The following is a 19,990-nucleotide window of genomic DNA, read 5'->3' on the forward strand; positions in this document are numbered from 1 at the left end:
GGATTGGGAGAACAGGGAATAGGATAACAGGGAATGGGATAACAGGGAATGGGGATTGGATAATAGGGAATGGGGATTGGATAACAGGGAATGGGGATTGGATAACAGGGAATGGGATTGGGATAACAGGGAATGGGATTGGATAACAGGGAATGGGATTGGGATAACAGGGAATGAGGATTGGGATAATAGGGAATGGGATTGGGATAACAGGGAATGGGGATTGGGATAACAGGGAATGGGATAACAGGGAATGGGATTGGGATAATAGGGAATGGGGATTGGATAACAGGGAATGGGATTGGGATAATAGGGAATGGGGATTGGATAACAGGGAATGGGATTGGGATAACAGGGAATGGGGATTGGGATAACAGGGAATGGGATTGGGATAATAGGGAATGGGGATTGGATAACAGGGAATGGGATTGGGATAATAGGGAATGGGATTGGGATAACAGGGAATGGGGATTGGATAACAGGGAATGGGATTGGGATAACAGGGAATGGGATTGGGATAACAGGGAATGGGGATTGGGATAACAGGGAATGGGGATTGGATAACAGGGAATGGGATTGGGATAACAGGGAATGGGGATTGGATAACAGGGAATGGGATTGAGATAACAGGGAATGGGATAACAGGGAATGGGATTGGATAACAGGGAATGGGGATTGGATAACAGGGAATGGGATTGGGAGAACAGGGAATGGGATTGGGATAATAGGGAATGGGATTGGGATAACAGGGAATGGGATTGGATAACAGGGATTGGGATAACAGGGAATGGGGGTTGGAGAACAGGGAATGGGATTGGGATAATAGGGAATGGGGATTGGGATAACAGGGAATGGGATTGGGATAATAGGGAATGGGGATTGGGATAACAGGGAATGGGATTGGGATAATAGGGAAAGGGGGTTGGATAACAGGGAATGAGATTGGGATAATAGGGAATGGGGGTTGGATAACAGGGAATGGGATTGGGATAACAGGGAATGGGATTGGGATAACAGGGAATGGGGATTGGATAACAGGGAATGGGGATTGGATAACAGGGAATGGGGTTGGGATAATAGGGAATGGGATTGGGATAATAGGGATTGGATAACAGGGAATGGGATTGGGAGAATAGGGAATGGGGATTGGGGTAACAGGGAATGGATAACAGGGAATGGGATTGGGATAATAGGGAATGGGGTTTGGATAACAGGGAATGGGGATTGGATAATAGGGAATGGGATTGGATAACAGGGAATGGATAACAGGGAATGGGGATTGGGATAACAGGGAATGGGATTGGGATAACAGGGAATGGGATAACAGGGAATGGGATTGGGATAACAGGGAATGGGATTGGGAGAACAGGGAATGGATAACAGGGAAAGGGATTAGGATAACAGGGAATGGGGATTGGGATAACAGGGAATGGGATTGGGATAACAGGGAATGGGGATTGGGATAACAGGGAATGGGATAACAAGGAATGGGATTGGGATAACAGGGAATGGGGATTGGATAACAGGGAATGGGATTGGGATAACAGGGAATGGGGATTGGGATAACAGGGAATGGGATAACAGGGAATGGGATTAGGATAACAGGGAATGGGGATTGGGATAACAGGGAATGGGATTGGGATAACAGTGTTTGGAATGGGGCAGACGCAATTCCAGGTGTTTCAGGCGTCAAATCCATGGAAAACTGGGAATTTTTGGGATAAAATAGGCCTTGGGATGAGGAATTCCCGTTTGGAATGTTGGTGATTCCCATATCCCAAATCCCACTAAAAAGCTGGAATCTCGTCTCTCCTTTTCCCTACCAGCATTCCAGAGGGTAGGAATTCCATGGGAAATGGGGGGAGGGGGGAGATCCCAATGGATTTCAATGGATCCCAATGGATTTCAATGGGTCCCAATGGATGTCAATGGATCCCAATGGACTCCAGTGGATTTCAATGGATTCCAAATGGATCCCAATGGATTTCAATGGATCCCAATGGATTTCAATGGATCCTGATGGATTTCAATGGATCCCAATAGATGTCCATGGATTCCAATGGATCCCAATGGATTTCAATAGATCCCAATGGATTCCGATGGATCACAATGGATTCCAATGGATTTTAATGTATTCCAATGGATCCCGATGGATTCCAATGGATCCCAATGGATTTCAATAGGTTTCAATGGGTCCCAATGGATTCCAGTGGGTCCCAATGGATTTCAATGGATCCCAAGGGATTTCAATGGATCCCGATGGATTTCAATGGATCCCAATGGTTCCCAATGGATTTCAATGGATCCCAATGGATTTCAATGGATCCCAATGGATCCCAGTCCAGCCCCATCCCTATCCCAAAATCCCAGGCTCCGGATTGAGGTAAGCAGGGATGATCCCTATGGATCAATGGGATCTGTAGGGAATGGGGATGGGAAACATTGGGATTCAAAGGGAATTCCATGGATTTCATTGTCAATGGCTGCGTCCGATCCCATTGGGAATATCCATAGGGATGAGTTTGAATCCCGGAATGGGCCATTGGGAAGAGGCTGCAATTCCCAACGCTGGGAATGATTTGGGATCCATTGAAATGGGGGTGGGATTGGGAGCATCCCAGTGGAATTCCATAGATCCCAAGGAAACCGAGAGGGAAACATTGGGAATTCTCATCCCAAATCCATTCCCACATTCCCAAATGGGAATGCCGCAATGACAGCGGATTCCCGATGGGAATACTGAAGGTGATGCCCTGTTCCAGTGGGATGGATACAAGGAAGGCAGGGATATCCCTTTGGGAATGCTGCTCATTCCCGACAAACATTATCCTGCCTTATCCCTCTTTATCCAGCCTTATCCATCCTTATCCATCCTTATCCCTTATCCATCCTTTTCCTTTCTTATCCTGCCTTATCCATCCTTATCCATCTTTTCCTATCCTTTTCCTTATCCCTTATATCCATCCTTATCCCTCTTTATCCTTATCCCTCTTTATCCATCCTTTTCCATCCTTATCCATTCTTTTCCTTCTTTCTCCTTCCTTATCCCTCCTTATCCATCCTTATCCATCCTTCTCTATCCTTTTCCTTCCTTATCCATCCTTATCCATCCTTCTTCATCCCATTCTTATCCATCCTTTCCTATCCTTATCCCTTCTCCTCCATCCTTATCTCTTCTTTTACATCCTTATCCATCCTTATCCCTCTTTATCCTTCCTTTTCCATCCTTATCCATCCTTATCCCTTATATCCATCCTTCTCCATCCTTTCCCATCCTTATCCCTTCCTATCCATCCTTTTCCATCCTTATCCCTCCTTATCCGTCCTTATCCATCCTTGTCCATCCTTATCCATCCTTATCTCTCCTTATCAATCCTTATCCCTCTTTATCCTTCCTTTTCCATCCTTTTCCATCCCTTTCCATCCTTATCCATCCTTTTCCTTCTCCATCCTTATCCCCTCTTATCCATCCTTCTCTATCCTTTTCCTTCCTTATCCATTCTTATCCCTCCATTTCCATCCTTATCCCTTTTCTATCCTTATCCATTCTTATCCATCCTTTTCCATCCTTATCCGTTATCCATCCTTTTCCTTATCCATCCTTATCCCTTTCTATCCATCCTTTTCCTTCCTTATCCCTCTTTATCCATCCTTTTCCATCCTCATCCATCCTTATCCTTCCTTATCCTTCCTTCTCCCTCCTCCTCCTCCCTCTGGAATGCTCTGGAAAACCAGGAATCCCAATCCCATCCCTGTCCCCTGACCCATTCCCTCTTTCCCAAGCCTTCCTTCCCCAACCTCCATTGGGAATGCCGCAATTCCCAGCTTCCCATAGGGAATAGGGGCAGGAAACCTATGGGATATGGGAATTCCAGACTGGGAAGAGCTGAAATGGGAGCCCCACAGTTGGGAATGCGACAAATCCATCCCATTGGATGGATAACAGGGACTGGGATTGGATAACAGGGAATGGGATTGGAGAACAGGGAATGGGGATTGGATAACAGGGAATGGGATTGGGATAACAGAGAATGGGATTGGATATGCACACACATACACATACATGTACATACATGCACACACACGGACATATACATACATGTACATGCACACACATGTACATACAAGGACATATACATGTACATGCACACACATATATGTACATATACATACATGTACATACACACACATGTACATCCATGCACATACACGGACATATACATGCATGTACATGCACACACATGTACGTGTACATGCATATACATATATACATACATGTACATACACGTACATACATGTACATATACATACACACATGTACATACACGTATGTACCCACATGTATGCACACACGTTCATATGTACACGCATGTACATACATGTACATACAGACGTGCACACACGTACATACATGTACGTACATACAGCCCTGTGTACACACACACACGTACACACACCCTGTATACACATGCACACACATACACGTACGTACATGTACAAACATATGTACATACGTGCACATACATGTGCATATACACATATGTACACGCACACACGTGAACATACATGTGCATATATTAACATATACGTGTACAAATGTACATACATACACGTGTACACACACACATGTACATACATGTACATACACGTGTACAAATGTACATATATGTACATACATGTACATACATACACGTGTACACACTTACATGTGCATATATGAACATACACGTGTGCAAATGTACATACATGTACATACATACACGTGTACACACATACATGTGCATATATGAACATACACGTGTACAAATGTACATACGTACACGTGTACATACATGTGCATACATGTGCATACATGTACATACACACATGTACATACCTGTACAAACCTGTACATACGTGTACATACACACATGTACATATACATGTACATACACATACATACGTACATACACATGTACATACATACGTATATACATGTACACGCACATGTACATACACACATGTACATGCATACACATACATACACATGTACATACCTGTAGACACATGTACTTACGTGTACGTACACACATGTAAATACACACATACATACACGCGTACATATATGTACATGCACGCATAAACACACATGTATCTACATAGACACGTGTACATACAAACATGTACATAGATACGTGTACATACATGTGTATACACACACGTACATACATGTACATACACTCGTGTACATACACACGCGTACATACATACATACACGTACATTCATGTATATACACACACGTGTACATACACACGCGTACATACATGTACATACACACACGTGTACATACATGTACATGCACGTACATACACAAACATGTACATACATGTATATACACACATGTACATACATGTACATACACACACGTGTACATACATGTACATGCACGTACATACACAAACATGTACATACATGTATATACACACATGTACATACATGTACATACACACACGTGTACATACATGTACCTACATACACACGTGTATATACATGTACATACACACACGTACATACACACGTGTACATATACACATGTACATACACACACGTGTACATACATACATGTACCTACATACACAGGTGTATATGCACACACACTTGAACCAACCCCCCCCCCCACGTGGCCCCCCACGTGACCGCCCTCTCCCTCCCTCCTCCCCCCGCGTTGTGGGCGTGGCTACGTGGCTACGGGGCGGGGCCACGTGGAGGGGTGCGCACGTGGTCCTGTGTGCACGTGATCGGATGACCACGTGACTGTGTATGTCCACGTGTGTCCATGTATGTACACGTGTGTTAATGTATGTCCATGTATGTTAACGTATGTATATGTATGTTAATGTATGTACGTGTATGTTAATGTATGTACGTGTATGTTAATGTATGTCCGTGTATGTTAATGTATGTACATGCATGTTAATGTATGTCCGTGTATGTTAATGTATGTCCATGTATGTTAATGTATGTCCATGGCCTGGATCCATGTGCATTCCCCCTTGGAATCTCTTCCCATCCCATCCCATAATCCTATAACATTCCCACTTTTCCATCCGGATCCCTTCCCACAGCCCCATGGGATGCTCCCATTGTCCTCAATGCATCCCGACATTCCAGCCTCCGGGAATGCATCCCATAGAGCATCCTATAGAGCATCCCATAGAGCATCCCATATCCCATCCCTATTTGCATCCCATAGAGCATCCCTGTTTGCATCCCATTCCCTATCCCCATTCCCATCCCCATTCCCATCCCATTCCCATCCCATTCCCTTCCCATATCCCATCCCTGTCTGCATCCCATATCCCATCCCTATTTGCATCCCATATCCCATCCCATTCCCATCCCATTCCCATCCCTGTTTGCATCCCATAGAGCATCCCATAGAGCATCCCATATCCCATCCCTGTTTGCATCCCATATCCCTGTTTGCATCCCATATCCCATCCCATTCCCATCCCATTCCCATCCCATATCCCATCCTCATTCCCACCCCATTCCCATCCCATTCCCATCACCATTCCCATCCCATTCCCATCCCATTCCCATTCCCACCCCCATCCCTTCCATTCGGGAATAGCATCATTCCCAAATGGATCAAACTCCCTATTGGGAATCTTCTGCTTCTCCCATATGGAATTAGTTGGGATTAAGCCCTGGAATAGGGAATAACCAGGATAACCCTAATAAAGGGATATTAATCCCTAATAATCCCATTAATTCCATCGCTAATCCCATGGAATTCCCACCGGGATACAGGAAAGCAGCTCATGGATCCCAATGGGCTTCCCTATAGACACCCATTATCCATCCAGGAATTCCTTAGCGGATCATTCCGGATTATCCCATTCCTATGGGATTTGGCTCCCATCCCATTCCCATCCCATTCCCATCCCATTCCCATCCCCATTCCCATCCCATTCCCATCACTTTCCCACCCCATTCCCATCCCATTCCCATTCCCATCCCATTCCCATCCCATTCCCATTCCCATCCCATTCCCATCCCCATTCCCATCCCATTCTCACCCCCATTCCCACCCCATTCCCATCCCATTCCCATCGCATTCCCATTCCCATCCCCATTCCCATCCCATTCCCATCCCATTCCCATCCCATTCCCATTATCCTTATTATCCCTGCAATTCCTTAAAGCAGGAATAGGACCTGGGAATTCCAGATGTTCCTAAGAACAAGGATCCCATTTATCCCTCCCCATTCCCTGTTTTTCCCTATCATTCCCAAGCTTCCCAACCCATCTCCTTGCTGATCCCAATCCCAATTCCCGATTCCTTATCCCGTTCTTTCCCTATTCCCATACGTATCCATTGGGAATACCCATCTTTTCCAAGGCTCTGGAATGCTGCCCAACAGCTGGGATGCAGATGGGGCAGGAAACGCAATTCCACATGGGAATGCCATAGGGAAAGGATATGGGAAGCAAAGGGGATGGATCCCATAGTATCCCAGTCCTAAAGTGGGAATGCCATAGGGAAAGGTGGGAATGCCATAGGGAATGGATATGGGAATGCCATAGGGAAAAGGGATGGGAATGCCATAGGGAATGGATATGGGAATGCCATAGGGAAAGGATATGGGAAGCAAAGGGGATGGATCCCATAGTATCCCAGTCCTAAAGTGGGAATGCCATAGGGAAAAGGGATGGGAATGCCATAGGGAATGGATATGGGAATGCCATAGGGAAAGGAGATGGGAATGCCATAGGGAATGGATCCCATAGTATCCCAGTCCTAAAGTGGGAATGCCATAGGGAAAGGAGGTGGGAATGCCATAGGGAAAGGATATGGGAAGTAAAGGGGATGGATCCCATAGTATCCCAGTCCTAAAGTGGGAATGCCATAGGGAAAAGAGATGGGAATGCCATAGGGAAAAGGGATGGGAATGCCATAGGGAATGGATCCCAGTAGCATCCCATTCCTAAAGTGGGAATGCCATAGGGAAAGGTGGGAATGCCATAGGGAAAAGAGATGGGAATGCAATAGGGAATGGATCCCAATAGCATCCCATTCCTGAAGTGGGAATGCCATAGGGAAAGGATATGGGAATGCCATAGGGAATGGATATGGGAATGCCATAGGGAATGGATGTGGGAATGCCATAGAGAATGGATATGGGAATGCCATAGGGAATGGATATGGGAATGCCATAGGGAATGGAGATGGGAAGCAAAGGGGATGGATCCCATAGTATCCCAGTCCTAAAGTGGGAATGCCATAGGGAAAGGAGGTGGGAATGCCATAGGGAAAGGATATGGGAATGCCATAGGGAATGGATCCCAGTAGCATCCCATTCCTAAAGTGGGAATGCCATAGGGAAAGGTGGGAATGCCATAGGGAAAGGATATGGGAATGCCATAGGGAATGGATATGGGAAGCAAAGGGGATGGATCCCATAGTATCCCATTCCTAAAGTGGGAATGCCATAGGGAAAAGGGATGGGAATGCCATAGGGAAAGGGAATGGGAAGCAAAGGGAATGGATCCCAATAGCATCCCATTCCTAAAGTGGGAATGCCATAGGGAAAGGAGATGGGAATGCCATAGGGAAAGGATATGGGAAGCAAAGGGGATAGATCCCATAGTATCCCATTCCTAAAGTGGGAATGCCATAGGGAAAAGAGATGGGAATGTCCTTAGGCCTGGATTTAGGCCGGGAATACCATGGAATTCTGGGATTCAATAGGTTGGGATAAGGAATAATAGGGAAGTGAAGCCGGGAATGGGCTTATCCCATAGGATTTGCATCGGGAAGAGGCCAATGGAGGGAGTAAGGAAAAGCCTATGGAAAAGCATGGAATGACTTGGGATGGATGGGATCGACCCATGGGATCAATGGGATATAGGGACAAGTAAATGGGAATATCCCAAGGAATGGGGCAGTTTTCCTGCTTTTGGAGTTACGGGATTCCCAGGATGAGGCAGGAAACTGGGAATTGATCCCAGTTCTGGGAATTATCCCAAATATGGGAATGATCCCAGAACTGGGAATGATCCTAAATCCAGGAATGATCCCACAACCAGGAATTATCCCAAGTCTGGAAATGAACCCCAATGTGGGATTGATCCCAATTGTGGGAATAATCCCAAAACTGGGAATGATCCCAATTCTGGAATGATCCCAAACCCTGGAATTGATCCTAAAAGTGGCAATGATCCCAATTCCGGGTATGATCCTAAATCCAGGAAAGATCCCCACTCCGGCAATGATCCCAAATCCGGGAATTATCCCAAAACCGGAAATGATCCCAAATCCCAGAATGTTCCCAAATCCAGGAATGGTCCAAAATCCGGGAATGATCCCAAAACTGGGAATAATCCCAAATCCCGAAATTATCCAAAACCTGGGAATGATCCCAAATCCAGGAATGATCCCAATTCCATAAATTATCCCATCTCCTTGCACATTCCCAATACATCCCAATGGGAATCCCTCCCCCCCCCCTTCCCCCTCTACCCCCCCCACCCCCCCATCCCCTCTCCCCTCCATCCCCCCCCATTCCCATCCCATTCCCAATCCCATCCCATCCCCATCCCCCCCCATTCCCAACCCCATTCCCATCCCCCCCCATCCCCATTCCCATCCCCATCCCATTCCCATCCCATTCCCATCCCCATCCCCATCCCCATCCCATTCCCATTCCCAACCCCATTCCCGATCCCTCCCCTCCGTCATTGTCTGCTCCGCTTATAAGGGGCGGGCATTGCCCGGATGTGGAGCCCCGCGATGTGGCTGCGCTCGGGGCCGACGGCTCCGGGATCGGGGCCGGGATCCTTGGGATCACCATTGGGATCAGCCTTGGGATCATTGGGATCATTGGGATCGGCCTGAACCCGGTCGGGAAGCAGCGGGGGGGGGGGGGGGGGGATGCTGTCGGGAAGAGCCGACATTCCCGTTTGGAAGCGCTCCGGTCCCGGCCGGGCTGCGGAGAGGCCGAAGATTCCCGACTTCGGGAACGTTTCGCTTCCCGTTTTCCCCCCCTCTGGAATCCCGTGGTCGGCGCAGGTAAAGTTCCGCTTATGGGAATGGGATTTGGGGGGGGGGGGGGGGGGCCCGATCCCATTCCCGATCCCATTCCCGATCCCATTCCCGATCCCATCGTATTCCCGATCGCATTCCCGATGGGAAAAGTCCCGATGGGAACAACGCGCAACTCCCCGATCCCGACCGGACGAGAGGGGAAGGAAAACCGGGAATGGGGGTTGGGAATGGGATGATCCCGGCTAACTTCCAAGTTCGCTCCAAGTGGGAATGGGGGGGGGGGGGGGGGGGGGGGTGCGGGCCCGGCCTCCGTTCCCGTTCCCATTCCCGTTCCAACCCCATTCCCAACCCCATTCCCAACCCCATTCCCGATCCCATTCCCGGTCCCATTCCCTTGTTGTTGTTGTTGTTCCCCCTTCGCTTCCTCCTCCCGTCCCTCTCCCCCTTTTCCCGTTGTTTTTCCCGTTGTTTTTCCCGTTGTTTTTCCCGTTTTTTCCCCTTTCTTTTCCCATTCTTTTCCCACTCTTTTCCCACTCTTTTCCCACTGTTTTCCCACTGTTTTCCCATCGTTTTCCCGTTCTTTTCCCGTTCTTTTCCCGTTGTTTTTCGCCTTCTTTCCCCCGTTCTTTCCCCACCGTTTTCCCGTCGTTTTCCCCCGTTTTTTCCCGTTTTTTTTCCCCATTTTTCCCCCATCCTATTCCCACTATTTTCCCACCATATTCCCATCATTTTCCCACCGTTTTCCCACCGTTTTCCCATCGTTTCCCATTCTTTTCCCGTCCTTTTCCACGCCGCAAACTTGGCACCGCGGCGCCCGAACCTCCTCCTGTTGCACCCAGCGGCGATGCCGGGGCCCCGCTCCCCCTTCCCCTCCCATTGCCGTCCCCATTCCCAACCGCTTCCCGACATTCCCGACATTCCCATCCCATCCCGACGCCTCTTCCCGTGCTTCCAGGTCGCCGAGCGGGGCTTAGGATGCATCCCCACCACCACCAGCGCATGGCTGCCTTAGGGACGGACAAAGAGCTCAGCGATCTCTTGGATTTCAGTGCGGTAAGGAGCGGATCCGGCATTCCCGAAACATGGAAAACTGACTCCCCCCAACCCCCTCGTCCCTCTCATGCCCTTTGCCCTTCTTTATTCCTTCTTTTCCCGTCTTTTTTTCCCCTTTTCCCATCTTTTTTCCCATCTTTTTCCCCCTTTTCCCATCTTTTTTCCCGTCTTTTTCCCCCTTTTCCCTTCTTTTTTCCCCCTTTTCCCTTCTTTTTTCCCCCTTTTCCCATCTTTTTTCCCCTTTTCCCGTCTTTTTCCCTCTTTTTCCCTTCTTTTTCCCCCTTTTCCCATCTGTTTTCCCGTCTTTTTCCCCCTTTTCCCGTCTTTTTTCCTGTCTTTTCCCCCTTTTCCCGTTTGTTTTCCCCCTTTTCCCATCTTTTCCCTCCTTTTCCCTTCTTTTTCCCTTCTTTTTCCCCCTTTTCCTGTCTTTTTTCACCCTTTTTATCCCACTTTTTCCCCCTTTTCCCATCTTTTTCCCCCTTTTCCCGTTTGTTTTCCCCCTTTTCCCATCTTTTTACCCCTTTCCCCTTCTTTTTTCCCCCTTTTCCCGTCCTTTCCCCCCCTTTTCCCATCATTTCCCCCCCCTTTTAACGTCTTTTTCCCCCTTTTCCCATTTGTTTTCCCCCTTTTTCTATGTTTTTCCCCCTTTTCCCTTCTTTTTTCCCCTTTTTTCCGTTTGTTTTCCCCCTTTTCCCATCTTTCTCCCTCTTTTCCCATCTTTTTTCCCCCTTTTTCCCTTCTTTTTTCCCCTTTTCCCTTCTTTTTCCCCCCTTTTCCCATCTTTTTTCCCGTCTTTTTCCCCCTTTTCCTTTCTTTTTCCTCCTTTCCCGTTTGTTTTCCCCCTTTTCCCATCTTTTTACCCCTTTTCCCTTCTTTTTTCCCCCTTTTAACGTCTTTTTCCCCCTTTTCCCTTCTTTTTACCCCTTTTCCTGTCTTTTTTCACCCTTTTTATCCCACTTTTTCCCCCTTTTCCCATCTTTTTCCCCTTTTTTCCCTTCTTTTTTCCCCCTTTTCCCATCTTTTCTCCCGTCTTTTTCCCCCTTTTCATCCCCCTTTCCCCCCCATTCCCCAAACTTAACGCACCCAAAATCCCACTCAATCCCATGGGAATACGACCTCCTTTCCCCCCCCTTCCCCCCCATTCCAATGTCTTCTCCTTCCATTCCCCTTCCCCCTCTTGGATCCATCGGGAAACTTTTCCCGTCGCTTTGGGAACGTTCGGATCATTCCCGACCGGAATTCCGCTTCCTCCCATCCCAACATCCCCCCTCCTTTTATCCCTATTCCCAACCTTTCCCATCCCATCCCCTCCCCTTTTCCCATGTTATTTATGGGAAGGGGGTTGGGAATCACTTTGCTTTCCGGCCCCGCATCCCTATGGAAAGGTGCATTCCAAAGGGAAGGAAGTGGGGGGGGGGGGGCGACGGATCCGGGATCCGGCATCACTTACCCACATCATTCCCGACGCACGGATGCAAACACACACGGAGAAGGTTTTCCCAACCTTTGGAATGGGAAAAGGATGGAAAACCGGGATCGCATCCCAATGGTAGCGAGGGGTTAACCCGAACACAGCCGGAATTCCAGCCGGGAAGCGCAACTTATCCCCCTGTTTTCCATCCCTTTTCCCCTCTGTTTTCCATCCTTTTCCCCCCTGTTTTCCACCCTTTTCCCCCTGTTTTCCAGCCGGGAATGCCGTCCTTTTCCATAGGGAATAACGCTCCTTTGTCCCCATTCCCAACAGATGTTCTCCCCCCCGGTGAGCAGTGGGAAGAACGGACCAACTTCCTTGGCAAGCGGACACTTCTCCGGCTCCAGTAAGTCCCGATCCCGTATTCCCGACGTTGGGAATCTGGGAAGCGCTTTCCTCTCTCCCCCTTTCCCGGCGTCGGGAATGCCGCTTCCCTCCCTGTCGGAGGCTATTGGAATGAATGGATGGATCCCGATGCTTTTGGCTTGGTTTTATGGGAATTGCGCTCGGATTTGCCTGGAATTCCGTCGGTTGGAAGTGCTGTTTATGGTGGATTATTCCCGGTTTTCGCCGTTATTCCATAGTTTTCCATGGATTTCTGCACCCCCCCCACCCCATAAACTTCGGGCTTATTCGGAAGCAGGAATAAATCCTAAAGAAAAGCAGGAAAACCATCCGGTTTTCCCGAGAAAAGGAATATTTGGGGCAGAATTCCCACTTTTCGGCTTCATTCCCGTCTTTTTTTCCCTGCTTTTTTGCATGGGAATGAGGATGAGGTGGCTTTAGGTGGCATTCCCGATGGAATTCCCTAAAAACAAAGGGAATACCGTCGGACACAGGGATAAACAGAATTCCTTTGGGATCGATCCCGAAACTTTCCGACCGCTGCCTGCTTTGCTCCATGCAATCCTATGGGATAATGGGATGGAGTTTTCCAGCTTGGAATTGCGTCCTTTCCCTTTCCCTATCGGAATGCCGGCTGCTTTCCCATCCCGAAGGCAGCATTCCCACTGTTTGCTATGGAAGCGCACCGGGAATTCCTATTGGGATTGATCCCTTCTCCCCCATTCCCAGTGTGAGGCCATTCCAAACACTGGGATTTTCCCGTTCCTTTTCCCATTAATCCTATTTCCTTTCGGGAATGGGGGGGGGGGGATGATCCCGATTTCGGGAATGCTGCATCCCTAATATCCCTAATATCCCATCAATGTGAATCCCATCTTTCCGGCCGGGAAAGAAGCCGGCCTAAGGAATTCCATAGGGAATACTCATCCCAAAGAGCCCCTTTTCCCTGATCCCATTGGAATCACTTTGATGCCTTCATTCGGGAATGATGCTCCTTCTATCCCAGGTTTCCCCACTTTGGGAATACCGACATCATTCCTGCCATTGGGATCCTATGGAGCTTTATGGCTTTTCCCCCTTTTCCTTCCTAGCGGTATTCCCAAAGTTGGGAGCAATGGGGGGGGTATGGGAATTGCATCCCGCTTATCCATAGGGATACGGATGGAAGCGTGGCTATTGTCTCCGCGCACAGGCTATGAAAATCCATAGGGAAAATCCATAGGGAAAATCCATAGGGAAAATCCATAGGGAAAATCCATAGGGATGCCATTGGGAAAGTTGGAATCCCGCTTGGAAAAGGGAAGGAATCCACACACGGAAGCTTTGGGAATCATTCCCTGTTTCCCAACCCTTTGGAATATCGGGATGGAAAAGCACCTTTGGACCCCCCCCCATCCCCATTCCCATTCCCCATTCCCGACTTTGGGAATGGAAGCGGAGCTCCATTGGGGTTTTCAACTGGGAAAAGTGGGAAAAGCCGAAGGGATTTGGGATTCCCATTGGAATTCCATCCGGGATCCAGGCTTTTTATTCCCTGCCTTTGTTTCCCTTCTCCTCCTTCCTTTGCCAACATCCTGGAATTCCATCCGAATCCCACTTTTTTGCCACCGTTATCCCGGAGCCTCATCCCCATTGTGGGAATGGCACATTCCCGAGGTTGGGAATGAGCCCCATTCCCTGCCTCAATCCCACCTCGGAATATTGGGATCGTGGCACTTCCGATCCCATTCCCTTTTTGGGATCCATTGGGAATTCTGTGCGGATAAAGGATGGCAATAGGGATAATAGGGTCGGATAATAGGGTGGGATAAAGCATCGCTTTTCCTAGGAAAACCGGGATACAGAGGGTCTGTATTCCCACATAATCACCATTTAAAGGGAATATGGGACTGGATCCATCGGGAATGCTGCGGCTACGGATCGGGAATGCCATTGGGAAGAGCACCGTATCCAGGGCTTGCATTCAGGCGTCTCCCACCGCATCCCCCCCCTTTCCTTCCCTTTTCCAGGCAGCATTCCAGCTTTCCGGCATGGCTGCCTGTGCTTTGTCATCCCGCTTGGAAGTCCGCAGCATTCCCGGCTTTCCATGATCCCGTTTTCTTTGGGAAGCAATGGGATCTCCCCCATTCCCAATGCATCCTATTGGGAGCGAGATGCTCCCAAAGGGGGATGTATCCCGCAGGGAATCCGATGGGATTAAGGACCCGGATCCTCTTTGTGCTGTCGGATGCTCCTTGTATCCCAAGCTTTGTATCCCGAATCCCGATCCGGGAATGCGCTTCCCTATGGAAAGCTTCTTGTATCTGCAATAGGGATATGGATTTGAGCATTCCCGGGAAGCTCGGAATTCCCGAATCCCAACGTGCTCAAATAGGGATCCATAGGGAAAACACCCCCCCCCCCATTCGGGAATACTGTAAGGCACAGGTCGCCTTGTTCCCATTGGATTGGGATCGCTCCCAAATCCATCGGGATTGCGGATGCTGCTCCCATAGAATTCCCAAGGAATTCATCCTTTCCCACTTTTTGCCAGCAAATCCATGGATTTCGGGAATGGCGTCGGGATAACGGCTCCGCATGGAAAATCCCAGCTCGTCGCTCTTCCCAAATGCTGGAATCTCTTTGCCAATCCCTTTCCCAAATGCTCCCGATCCCAAAAAGCCGGAATTCCGTGCAATTCCCAATGTTTTTTCCCACTTGGATAACCCTATATCCCTAATAATAAGGAATTCGGGATAACTTTGTGCTGTTCCACCCATGGCGCAAACCATTCCACAATGGAATTCCAATGGGATCGGACAACATTCCAAACAACGGGAATGACTTTTCCCATCGGGGCAATTCCCAAAGCCAAGTGCTTCCGTTTCCTTGGGAAAAGAGGGATATCGGCAACGATTCCCATGGGATGTGTGTTGAGCTTTGGGAATGGGTATCCATGGAATACCGCGTTCGGCGTATCCATGCCATTGGAATAACAGAATTCCATAGAAATTAAAGCGGAATTCCATAGGAATTCCATAGAATTCCATAGGAAAAGGCATTCCCGAATTCCCGACGGGAATTTTTAGGGATGAGGCCTCTCCTATTCCTTCCCATTCCCAAATGTTGGGGGCATTTCCATAGGGATTCAATGCTCCGAGGAATGCCGTTCCTGGTGTAGTTATTCCATGCTTCCAATCCATACGGATCCAAATCCCAATGGATTTATGAGCAGCATTCCAGAAGTTGGGAATCTTTTCCGTATTCTTTCCCAGCAAATCCTTTTGGGATCATGGGATGGTTTTCGGGAGCCAAAAATAGGGATCAAAAGGGAATTCTTGGGAATACTCGGCATTCCTAAGGGAATGGGGTGGTTCTCTCCCTGTTTTCCATAGGGAAAAGGATAACTATGGATAAGCTTCCCCCTATCCCTTGAAATCCCATGGAATGATGGGAAAAACAAGCGGGATACAGGCTTTGGGATGGGAAGCGCAATTCCCAATGGGAAAACCGGGATCCGGGCTCCTTTTGAGGCCAAAGCTTCCATTGCCATTCCCATTCCTGGGATTTGCCTATGGAATTCCAGACCTTCTGCCTCTAATCCATTCATTATCCCTTAATCCCAATGTTTTTCCCCTTTTAAGATGGAAAACTGGGAGCAAAGCTTTGGGATTTCGGGATGTGTAACGGGAATTGGGCTTTTCCAGGCTTTTTTCCCCTGGGATCAGCTGCTTTATTCCCAGTTTTCCATAAATCCCTGTTTTTGGGGGATAACTTTGTGCTATTCCAGCTTTTCCGAACCATTCCTTTGGGAAGCGCTGCTCAATCCCGATTGGGGAGCACAGAATTCCTTATTCTCCCATTAACATCGTGCAATTCCTGCTTTTGGGAATGACGCCCTTCCTTATAGCACATCCACTTCCAACCTTCTGGAATGCTGCATAAGGTAATAGCCGTGTTCCATAGGGAAATTCCATAGGAATTCCGCCTTATCCCACCTCATCAAGGCCTCTTCCTATGCTTTTTATGGGATTTGGGATACTGACATTCCAGCTGATTGGATCTGATGGAAGGATTCCATGGGGATATAACCAGAAGCTTCGGGAATGCTTTGGGATAGAGGGAAGGAGTTGGCTTTCCCGATGGGATGGAATTCCCATTGGAAAAGCCTAAATCCATCGGGATTAGTGATGGATATTCCCTTTATTCCCTCTTTATGGAATTGCCATCCCATTCCCATGGATCTGGATGAGCTCGAAGCTCTCTCATCCCAAAGCATTCCATGATTCCATGGAATCGATGGCGTTTCCCAGCCCAAACACTGGGAAAACCATCGGATTCCCACCTTTGATCCCGGAATTCCCAACGGGATCTGTGTCCTGTTGGGCAGGTTGTGGTCCTCTCACGGCATTCCCGATGGAATTCCATAGATCCCTATGGATTTGTGCTGAGGGTATGGTGATGGAGACGGGAATGCCATAGGAATCCGGGAATGTCGTCCTCCTTTTCCATGTCTCCTTCCTTCTCCATTGGGAAGCTTCACATTCCCACTATTCCCTCTTCCCTATATTCCCATTCCCAAAGCCCTTTCCCATCATTCCCGGAGCCCCTTGAGCTTGGATCCCATTGAATCCCGGTTATCCCGGGATGGGGAACACTTGGAATGTCATGGATCCTCCTTCCATCCATGTCCTCCTTAGGACCCATTAGGGTTATCCTTGTGGGAATGCCAATGGGAATACGGGGATGGGATGAGCTCGGTATTCCCAGTGGGATAATGGGAATGGGATGAGCTCAGCATTCCCAGTGGGATAATGGGAATGGGATGAATGGAGAAGCTGGGCCTGCCTCTTCAAGGCCCCACTGGATCCCTATGGATCTGAAGCTCCTTCCCATCCCAATCCATAGGGAAAGGGCAGGAGCATTCCCTACTTTTCCAGTTATCGGCATTCCTGCTTCCCATCATTCCCAATGGGATTAGATGGGATTCAACTGTCATTCCTCCTTCATTCCAGCTCCTTCCTGGTGTTTTCCAGACATCGGGAATGTGGATAGGACCCAAAGCCTCGGATGATGCTCATATCCATATCCCACTTATCCCAGTGTATCCCATTGTGTCCTTCATCTCCCAAAGCTGGTTTTCCATAGGGATAAGCTTGGATAAGGCTTGGGATGAGCCCTTTGGCATTCCAAAGGGAATTCTCCAATGGGATATAGGGAATGGGTCATCCATAGGTGATGCTCCAAGGGCTGGAGACTGAATAGGAAGCATTCCCAATGCTTCCTATCGGGATCGGGATGGAGCCGAATGGTATCCATAGGGATCCATATTGTATCCAATGGGATATCCCGCCTGGAATGCTGACCTTTCCCATTTCATCCCTAGATGTGGAAGAGCGAACGGGCTCCGGGGCCTGGAGCAGCACAGGACATCCCAGCCCATCCCGGGTAAGTTATCCCGATGGGAATATCCCATGGGAATAGGGAAGGAGACGTCCCTTGGAGCTTGGAATTCCCTTCTCCATCCCTCTTTTCCCTACCTCCAAATCCGCTTGGGAAGCTCGGGATCATCCCACCCCATTCCCGGCCTTTCCCAAAGGTTCCCTGCCCCATTCCCAATAGGAAGGGAATGATCCCATTTTTCCTTCAAATTCCAGCTCTTTTCCCTATTATTCCATGTTTTCCCAAGGTGGAATTCCGGGAATTCCACTCTTTTCCATCGGGATCTTCCCACCACCACCCAAACGCGCAGCTCCAAACCCACTTCCATACGGAATAAGCCAGGAAAAAGAGGGATCTCGCTCCCAAAAACCGGGAATCAGAATGTCGGGAATGGCTCTGGGAATTCTGGAGCTCATGGATGTATCCCGGTTTTCCCTACAGAACTATGGAGACGGGAATCCCTATGACATGACCAGCAACCTCTCGCCTCCCTTTGGCAACTCCCGGCTACAAAGTAAGCTCTCCCTATTCCCATCGGGATGGGAAGCGGGATGCGGGATGGAGACATGGAATTCCGGGGCCTTTGGGAATTGCTCCTGGATCGCATGGTTGCATCCATATGGGAGCATCCCTATGGATTTAAGGGGTTTAGTGGTGGCCTTGCTGTTCTCCAGCTGGAAAATCATGGAATTCAATGGGAATTGTTGGGATAAGGTTGGAATCCATAGGGATTCATGGAGGGAATGTTGTTAGGGAGATGGCAGGAAAATTCCCTATGGAATTCCGGCCATGGGAATAATGATGGAATGGGAATGGGACACTTGGAATGCCAGGAGCAACACGGAATTCCAGCGCTTAGGACTTCCATGGCATGGCATGAACCTGGCATTAAAGTGGGATATAGGGACTTTGGACTATGGAATATCGGGATATGCTAGTAGGGAATGGCTTGAACGTGGCATTAAGGTGGGATATAGGGACATTGGACTATGGAATATCGGGATGTGCCTATTGGGAATGGCTGTAACCTGGCATTAAAGTGGGATATAGGGTCTTTGGACTATGGAATATCGGGATGTGCCAATCGGGAATGACTTTAACCTGGCATTAAAGTGGGATATAGGGACTTTGGACTATGGAATATTGGGATGTGCCTATCGGGAATGGCTTGAACCTGGCATTAAAGTGGGATATAGGGACTTTAATCAATGGAATATCGGGATGTGCCTATTGGGAATGGCTTGAACCTGGCATTAAAGTGGGATATAGGGACTTCAGACTATGGAATATCGGGATATGCCAATCGGGAATGTCTTAAACCCATTAAAACAGGATATAGGTATATTCTTCCCTATGGATACAGTGGGGGGCTTCCCATTGGAATCCCCCCTTCCCATCCCCCATCCCCCCCCAAATCCCATCCCCCCCACTTCCAGCCTTCGGGAATGGCCGCGAGCGCCCTGCCGCTCCAGCTGCGCTCCCGTCGGGATCCTTCATGGAATACCGCCCGGATGCGTGCGACAGGCTGGGAATGGGGGGGGGGGGCAGCTCCGCACCTGGGCCCTTCAGCGCTGATGGATCGGCTCGCTCATGTGGAATGCTGCCATCTGCTCCCGTCATTCCCGCTTTTCCGGAGCCTTCGCCGCCCGCTTCCCGACCGGAATGCTGT

The 19,990-nt window shown here is 48.7% G+C and overlaps 1 protein-coding gene across 11 annotated transcripts in view; it reads left to right on the forward strand.

Annotated features, from left to right (window-relative positions):
- Nucleotides 1-9,914: 9,914 nt before the first annotated feature.
- The window catches only part of TCF4 (transcription factor 4), a 79,623-nt gene continuing 69,547 nt past the window's right edge, over nucleotides 9,915-19,990 (forward strand). For all 11 annotated transcript variants that reach the window (XM_034072816.1, XM_034072820.1, XM_034072817.1 and 8 more), the window contains exons 1-5: nucleotides 9,915-10,055; nucleotides 10,987-11,084; nucleotides 12,829-12,901; nucleotides 18,266-18,327; nucleotides 18,763-18,835. In XM_034072816.1, the coding sequence (XP_033928707.1) occupies nucleotides 11,007-11,084; nucleotides 12,829-12,901; nucleotides 18,266-18,327; nucleotides 18,763-18,835 (286 nt within the window). In that variant the 5' untranslated portion in view covers nucleotides 9,915-10,055; nucleotides 10,987-11,006. The remainder of the gene's footprint in view (nucleotides 10,056-10,986; nucleotides 11,085-12,828; nucleotides 12,902-18,265; nucleotides 18,328-18,762; nucleotides 18,836-19,990) is intronic.

Source organism: Melopsittacus undulatus, chromosome Z, assembly GCF_012275295.1.
Source record: "Melopsittacus undulatus isolate bMelUnd1 chromosome Z, bMelUnd1.mat.Z, whole genome shotgun sequence".
Lineage (NCBI taxonomy): Eukaryota > Metazoa > Chordata > Aves > Psittaciformes > Psittaculidae > Melopsittacus > Melopsittacus undulatus.